Raw genomic sequence first — 8,708 nt, forward strand, 5'->3', positions numbered from 1 at the left:
AAACTCTTCGGTCGCCCAAGTTAAAAAAAGGATTTGGTTTGTCTGTCTGTGTTTCAGTAACGGTTTGAGTTTAACGGAAAGGGGTGTTAACCCTTTGCCAACCCCCAACCTGGAGGGCCAGAGGTGACTCAAAGATTGGGGAATCACACACCATTAGTCGCCTTTTACGACACGCTGGCTTGGCGTTGGGCTATTCTTGACCCTCTCAGTCGAGGGACCCCGGACACCATACGGGGTACCTTACTTATACCTTACCTTATAGGTTTTGCAAATGTTGCCTTTGCAGATCGAAGAAATATAAACAACGAATCGTCAGATGGAATGGAAGCTTGAATTTAATTAACGAAGACAGAACATGTGGACGATTCGGGTTTCCCCTTTGTCAATAAAACACGATGAATGAAACAATGTTGTAAAGTGTAAAGACGAATCAACGACATTCTCTCATCACTCTGTTGCAAAATAACCGCTCTCATTCTTATTCTATTTCAACATCGGAGTAATATAATATATTTTCCGACGCGACAGTGAAATTCCAGCTATTAAATCACCAAGCTGGAAAATATGTTCCCTCCCCCACCCCAGCCCCTCCACCAAGACCGGTAAATAGGAAGGGACATAACTACAACGGCACCGATTTGGATGATCGTTGATCAACAGTCAAAGTGATGAGTGTACTTAGTACTGAGCAGACTGAGCAGCACATGAATTGACAAATTGACCGTTGATCATCATCAGAGGGGGAAAAATAAGTGATATATTGATAGAAAGAGGAAGAAATGATTAATTCAGCCGTTGCTAAAATTAATGAGGCCCTCTCTCTACATCCAAACGTCCGACTTATTTCTCTTCTGTATTTATTTATCGCCGGTATGTCACTTTCGAGATACTTCTTCAAAGTAGACTACGAAGTAAATTCTATATCTACTATCTGATAGACCCAAGATAGATTTTTAAAAAAAAGTGAAGTGAAGTGCCACTTCGTGCTATTGGCCAAACAAGAACAAAACATTCATGTTGTCTTGATAGGTTGTTCTGATGATGGAATCGGATAACTGGACGCGTTTATTTGGAATTGGAATGATTGAATTTCTGCACATCGTGCTGTTCCAAAAATTAAACAAATTGCACTGTGCACATGCGGCTATTTGAATTTGGTCTTGTGGTATGACGGAATGACCCTCGCTTTCGGATTGGAAGGTTCTGGGTTGAGTCTTTAGAAAAAATCTTTACACAAGATTCTCTCACCGTACTCAGGTGGAAATGGGTACCTGGCCGTTAACAGCGTTGTCTCTGGCCTAAAAAAAAAATTTGATATCGCCTAACAGGCGTCATGTCTCGTCCTACATGTTAAGTGTTGCTGTTGGCCAGGGACCCCTTATAAAGCGCTTTGAGTTTGAGTGAGTACGTTTAGTGGATATTGAGCTATATATATATATATATATATATATATATATATATATATATATATATATATATATATATATATATATATATATATATATATATTATAAAAGCCCAATTTTTATTTGTTTATTTTTTGTACTAGTTTTTGAGACCTTAACAAAGAAATCCTATTTGATAAACACTTAACGACTCAAAACAAGTCATTTTGAATTTGGAAAAATGTATTCTTTTAACTTTAACTAATGAGAAAAATAGGGTATGTTGAAGTGCCAGATGAAAACAGAATATATAAATTATAAAGTTACGGGGTCTGTGCCAAACTCAGGATCCAATTGGCACGACACCTTCCGCCTGACTGGGAGAGAGAAGACAGTGAGCAGACGCAGAACTGAATGAGCTATCCAACCACATTGATCCCGTGACTTTTTATTTTTATTCTCTTTTTTCATCTGGCACTTCTCCATACCCTATTTTTCTCCTCATTATTGAAAAAGTGCCTCCTCCACACTTTTTCTGAATTTTTATCTTTAACTAAGCATTGTTGAAAAAAAAAGTCCCCGATAGGAAGGATTTTGTTCTGTGGCAAATCTTTTTGGAGCTACATTGTGGTTTTATATATTTTGAGTTTGAGAAAGCGTTATGATTCATAACTTGTGCTTTAGAATTAATTTTAAGTAATTCTTTGAAAATGCAAATGCGTCTAGCTTAAGAAAGTTATAGTCATAGAACTTGAACACGTAAGCATATGCCCTAATACAATATTATCAATTTTTCAAAAAGTCATGAGCTTCTCATCCTGTGAAAACCAGCTCTACCATCAAGTATAAATATTCCTAACCACCTCTATCACCAGGTGCAAATATCTTTCGGGAAATTCCCATCACCTGGTTAACATATTTTGTCATTCTAATTTTTATCACCCGTTTTCTTGTTAAATCAGTAAAATTGCAAATATAAAACCCCTTTAGTTCTAGGGTTTGACTTTTGTACGAATTCCAAATAAGGAAAATAAATTTCTGTACATTGGTCGACCACATTTAAAAAAAATATTCATTGAGTGTATGAGCTCCTTACTGTTGACTGTAAGCAAATATATTGATTTTAGAGTCAATTATAGATAGAACGAATTTGACGTCACTCTGGTTTTTTTTGTTTAAAAAAAATAATTTTTTTTTGCCATCCATGTTTATGAGTAATTCTCACTAAACTGTATTAACCAGACTATAAACGTTCAAGGTTACACATAGTTTTGTGTGTTGGTCCATTACATTTCAGGATGGCAATGTTATGAGTTTATTAGCCAAAAATGCACAGCATCTATAGCTTCTCAGTTCTATACTTTTATGGAAATACATTTTGATTGATATTGCAAAGTAATTTGTGAATCAAATTCTTTTAAACTTAACATTGTTTATTTTAGTTTTTGTTCCTGTTTGTTTATTAATTTCTTTAATTTTTGATTGTTTTATTCTGTTGTCTATTTTCTGTTTTTCAGTGCCATTGCTCTTTCATTTTCTAAAATATGTAATTATGGTGGTATATGATATTTACTCTATCAGTTACGGCTTATTTTTCTTTGCTTTATTTATTTAAAGTTTCCACTGTCGCTTTAGAGGTGACCACGATCCCTGGAAATCTTATGTTTATTGATGAGGCTTTGCATTTTGAGATCCATTGGCCTGAATCATTGAGCTATACCTATCGTTTGAGGCAAGCAAGAAATTTTGGCTCTGATTTTGTGAGTAGTACATTTCAATATAAAATGTGAAAGTGATACTAGGCTGCGAGAGAAGCAGTGGACTGTAAAAAGTAATAAATAAAAATGAATAGAACAGCTTTGAAAAAGAACAAAATACCAAACACGGAACATTTCGGGCTCAAAACCCTTCTTCAGCCAACAACAAAAAACAATAAAGACATAAATACAATACTAAATATCAGTACCAGATTGACGACAGAGATATTTTGTAGTGTATTTAGTATTTAGTAATGTATTTATGTCTTTATTGTTTTTTGTTGTTCTGTGTTTGGTATTTTGTTCTTTTTTGAAGCTGTTATATTCAGTTTTGTTTATAAATATAAATTGTAAACACTTCCTCTTATTTTTATTCTCCTCTCCTTTTCCTCCTCCTAAAACCACAGCATTTATATAACAGCGCAATATCCACTAAACATGCTCAAAGCGCTTTACAGGGGGTCCCGAGCCAACAGCAAGACTTACCATGTAGGACGTGACATGATGTCTGTTAGGAGATATTACAATTTTTTCAGACAGAGACAGCATTGTTATCAGCCATGAACGATACTCATTTTACAACATACATTGAGAGCATATGAGTAAAAAGCCTTTTCAAAGGACTCAACCATGGGCCGCTCAGAGCGGGATTTGAACCTTTTGGACCAAAGGCGAGTGTCACTAGACCACATAGCCGCCGCCACCCCCCCCCCCCCCCCCCCCCCCAACCCCCTTCCCGCCTCCCTTTTATTATATTAATTGTCATGACTATTACTTACATGTTGATTCTTGTGTTAATTTCAATTTTTTTTTCTACTCATAAAACGTCCAGAATCGCACCTTTGACAATATTCAGTTGGTTGTGGCAGACCCAGAGGATGCATGCCAAGCCTTGAACAATGACGTCAGAGATACAGTTGTCCTCATTTTAAGAGGGTAAGTCACAATGCCCCCCAGTCCACCCAGCAATGAATGGGTAGCTGAGTCTTTTAGATTTTGTGGAAAAATTGCTTACATGAAGCCTCATTTAAGGCATATCATGATGGCAGATATTAACATATATATGTGTAGTGTGACAATGGGCTTTGGATGATTTTGACTAGGTCCTATCTGGAGTCTTTTATTAAGAGGGCAACAGTCAGATGGATTCATCTTTATGTGAGGGGTGATTTTTTTTCTTCTTGTAAATAATTTCTCTATTGTTTGGGCATACTTGCGTTGAATTTCAAATACAACAGTTGCTCTCCAAACCCAAATCAAACACTATTGAATATTAAAATTTTATTCAACATTTCATTAGGATTGACATTATATATGATAATATCTTGTATTTTATATTTGGTCAATCTCATTCAGTGTTTGGTGAATACAAAAGTGTAAATATTAAAGATCATTACACAATGGCAAAGGAGTTCACTGTGGAATTTCACCTCACCAGCGATCTTGTTTTTCTTTTAACCAAACCAGCATTCCTGTTAAGCAAAGGCTGTCAAAGGAAGCAGACTGCTGCTCAGCAGACTACAATGCAAGGCATCATCTTTCTTCTTCTTCTTCTTCTTCTTCTTCTTCTTCTTCTTCTTCTTCTTCTTCTTCTTCTTCTTCTTCTTCTTCTTCTTCTTCTTCTTCTTCTTCTTCTTCTTCGTCTTCTTCTTCTTCTTCGTCTTCTTCATCTTCTTCGTCTTCTTCGTCTTCTTCGTCTTCTTCTTCTTCTTCTTCTTCTTCTTCTTCTTCTTCTTCTCTTCTTCTTTCTTCTTCTTCTTCTTCTTCTTTCTTCTTCTTCTTCTTCTTCTTCTTCTTCTTCTTCTTCTTCTTCTTCTTCTTCTTCTTCTTCTTCTTCTTCTTCTTCTTCTTCTTCTTCTTCTTCTTCTTCTTCTTCTTCTTCTTCTTCTTCTTCTTCTTCTTCTTCTTCTTCTTCTTCTTCTTCTTCTTCTTCTTCTTCTTCTTCTTCTTCTTCTTCTTCTTCTTCTTCTTCTTCTTCTTCTTCTCTTCTTCTTCTTCTTCTTCTTCTTCTTCTTCTTCTTCTTCTTCTTCTTCTTCTTCTTCTTCTTCTTCTTCTTCTTCTTCTTCTTCTTCTTCTTCTTCTTCTTCTTCTTCTTCTTCTTCTTCTTCTTCTTCTTCTTCTTCTTCTTCTTCTTCTTCTTCTTCTTTTCTTCTTCTTCTTCTTCTTCTTCTTCTTCTTCTTCTTCTTCTTCTTCTTCTTCTTCTTCTCTTCTTCTTCTTCTTCTCTCTTCTTCTTCTTCTTCTTCTTCTTCTTCTTCTTCTTCTTCTTCTTCTTCTTCTTCTTCTTCTTCTTCTTCTTCTTCTTCTTCTTCTTCTTCTTCTTCTTCTTCTTCTTCTTCTTCTTCTTCTTCTTCTTCTTCTTCTTCTTCTTCTTCTTCTTCTTCTTCTTCTTCTTCTTCTTCTTCTTCTTCTTCTTCTTCTTCTTCTTCTTCTTCTTCTTCTTCTTCTTCTTCTTCTTCTTCTTCTTCTTCTTTCTTCTTCTTCTTCTTCTTCTTCTTCTTCTTCTTCTTCTTCTTCTTCTTTTTCTTCTTCTTCTTCGTCTTCTTCGTCTTCTTCGTCTTCTTCGTCTTCTTCGTCGTCTTCTTCGTCGTCTTCTTCATCGTCTTCTTCGTCTTCTTCTTCGTCTTCTTCTTCGTCTTCTTCTTCGTCTTCTTCTTCGTCTTCTTCTTCGTCTTCTTCTTCGTCTTCTTCTTCGTCTTCTTCTTCGTCTTCTTCTTCTTCTTCTTCTTCTTCTTCTTCTTCTTCTTCTTCTTCTTCTTCTTCTTCTTCTTCTAAATGTTATTATTATTATTATTATTATTATTATTATTATTATTGTTATTATTATTATTATTAATATTATTATTATTATTATCATTATTATTATTATTATTATTATTATTATTATTATTATTATTATTGTTATTACATCCAGCTTTAATTCTCTAGGATGATCTCCTGTTCAAGCCAGCATCATTTAATTCTACTGACTTCATCATTTCATACATTTGTTTCCAGAGGTTGCTCCTTTCTCAGTAAATCCACAATAGCCGAGAAGGCAGGGGCGGTTGCGGTGATCATTACAGACAACGACGAGGGCAATGACATGTCTATGATTGATATGGTGACTGACAATTCTCAGAGGGAGGTCAACATTCCATCCACGTTTCTCATGGGAAAAGATGGGTAAGAGTTGGGTTGTTTTTTTTTTCTTAATAAAAAATAATAAATAAAAGTAAAATTCCCTTAATTCTTCCCAAAGGGGAAATTTGTCTTAAGGGTCTCTTCCAAGGGAAGACTGGAATAACCCACGTGTCTGCTGCAGTGCAGCGCTGCAAATTGAGGTGACTTGCTCCAAAGTCACACAGCATAGCGGCGGGTGCTCGAACTCAGTACTTTTCAAGTCCTCAAGTCCTTTTAATTGTACATCTAGTATGTTTTTACTATCCAATTTTCTTCCTTTTTACTGGCACTGATATGACCTAAATGTGTTGCAAGCGTCGTAAAACCCTTAAAAACAAACAACATAAAACCAAAGATGAGAAGCTCCGAAACAATTTTTATGATTCTGATATTTGGGTTTACCACTTCCTTAAGCTGTTTATACAGCCATATTTTTGTTTTCAGATTTGATTGTAATAGTCATTTGAAGTCATTTCATCATTACAGCTTTAAATCGGAAACTTTCAAAACAGTGTTGAATAATGCACTCACTCATCAAGTAATCTGTGACTGTTCACCATTTTGATTGGACTGAACTGTAACTGAACATTTGCAGTGATTGGCCAATGAAGAATGAAGATTGAATTATTTGTTTAATGAAGTGGGGCAGAAATATAATATTAAATGTGATATTAAGCACTTTTCGCTCTGATGCTTTTTCTTAATTATTCACAAAAGCTGTAACATCTCATCTTTGATCGTATATTTTGCTATTTAATCTTGAATGAATGAATACTATATAATGATCCTAGATTCAAGTACCTGGCAACGTTTGCCAAAGTGTATAGAAAAGACAATACTAAACACGAGCTTTTATACAGCACAATATCCACTTAACATACTCAAAGCGCTTTACAAGGGGTCCCTAGCCGACAGCAACATTTAACATATAGGGCGAGACAGGGGATATTACATTTTTTTATTCAGAGAGAGACAACACTGTTGTACTAATTTTTACACCTGAGTACAGTGAGAGAATGTGAGTAAAGAGCCTTTTCCCAGATCTCAACTATGCACTGCTCTGGACTCAAACTCAGACCTTCCGATCCGAAGACGAATGTCATACCACTAGACCACATAGCTTCACAAGTTTAGTTTCAAGTGCCTGGCAACATTTGTCAAAATGTAGTGAAAAGGCAATATAGAAGTAGGCCAAGGAGAAGTACTCTCTTTATCTACACATCAATGGATGTTGTTATGAAAAGGTTTTTCTTTATATTTTTTTTACCATTATGTAAAGCGCCACAGAGCATGGTTAATGTGGATGTTTAAGCGCTATATAAATTCATTATTTATTTTTTTATTTATATTATTATTTATTATTTATTTATTAATATTATTAAATTTATTACTTATTTATTGTTTATTATTTATTTATGTAGTATTGATTAATTAATTAATTTTATATCCTCAGAGCTATGATTCGCCGACATATGCAGTACTCAGGTTCAGACTATGCAATTATTACGATTCCTCTCAACCTAACAGGCAAACCAATTACAGTAGCTAAGCGGCCACCCTGGAGTTTGTGGTGAGACAGATAGATAGAGAGTGAGAGAGAGAGAGAGAGAGAGAGAGAGAGAGAGAGAGAGAGAGAGAGAGAGAGAGAGAGAGAGAGAGAGAGAGAGAGAGAGAGAGAGAGAGAGAGAGAGAGGGAAGGGGGGTGGGGGGGGGGGGGGGTAAGAGAGAGAGAGAGATTGAGAAATGTTTTTGTTTATAGGTTATAGGTAGTTTTTCTTTGTGTATACTGATAATATTAAAGCCTGTAAGATAGGTTTATGACTCACATGGTAATATTTTTGCCAGAGTAGGAAAGTAAGAAAGATAACGTATGCTATTTTATTTATCTTATGTATAAATCCAATGCGGTAAAAGAAGTAAACAACAATGAATATAACAGCTTCAAAAAAGAACAAAATACGGAAACAAAATTTTTTTGGGCTCAAAACCCTTCTTCAGCCAACAACAAAATTCAAATAAAATATAAATATACATGACTAAAAAGCCAGATTGATGGCCGAGAAATATAAGCTCTGGCATCGATATGGTTTTTTAGTAATGTATATATGTTTTCATTGGCTATTTCTTTGTTGTTGGCTGAAGAAGGGTTTTGAACCCAAAACGTTCCGTGTTTGGTATTTTGGTCCTTTTTGAAGCTGTTTTCCTTTTCATTTATTACTTTCTAGAGGCCTAAGCTTCTAGCAGCTTAGTACTGTATCACAAATCCAATGCTGGTAGGATTATTGCCACCACTGTGTTATGAGTAGGTGGTTGTCTGAATATAGGTTGCAGGTCTGGACACCCCCCACCCACCCCCAGTTCTTATTGAAATTGGAGTGAACAGCTTTCCTTACTTAGTAGATAA

The 8,708-nt window shown here is 35.4% G+C and overlaps 1 protein-coding gene across 1 annotated transcript; it reads left to right on the forward strand.

Moving 5' to 3' along the window:
- The first annotated feature begins 649 nt into the window (after positions 1-649).
- LOC144966736 (protease-associated domain-containing protein 1-like) lies at positions 650-7,956 on the forward strand. Its single transcript, XM_078903507.1, has 5 exons — positions 650-870; positions 3,003-3,145; positions 3,975-4,078; positions 6,140-6,307; positions 7,758-7,956. Exons 1-5 carry the CDS (start codon positions 780-782, stop codon positions 7,876-7,878), a joined length of 627 nt encoding a protein of 208 aa, XP_078759633.1. The 5' UTR covers positions 650-779; the 3' UTR covers positions 7,879-7,956.
- The last annotated feature ends 752 nt before the right edge of the window (positions 7,957-8,708 follow it).

The sequence above is a fragment of the Berghia stephanieae genome, chromosome 2, assembly GCF_034508935.2.
Source record: "Berghia stephanieae isolate SIO BIC M18660-M18661 chromosome 2, UCSD_Bste_1.3, whole genome shotgun sequence".
Lineage (NCBI taxonomy): Eukaryota > Metazoa > Mollusca > Gastropoda > Nudibranchia > Aeolidiidae > Berghia > Berghia stephanieae.

Bases quoted from the DNA above. Each gene is read 5' to 3' on its own strand.
- LOC144966736 (XM_078903507.1), top strand. From the start codon at position 780: ATGATTAATTCAGCCGTTGCTAAAATTAATGAGGCCCTCTCTCTACAT. The intron at 4,079-6,139 runs GTAAGTCACAAT...ATTTGTTTCCAG, and splicing joins GTTGTCCTCATTTTAAGAGG to AGGTTGCTCCTTTCTCAGTA. The intron at 6,308-7,757 runs GTAAGAGTTGGG...TTATATCCTCAG, and splicing joins TTTCTCATGGGAAAAGATGG to AGCTATGATTCGCCGACATA.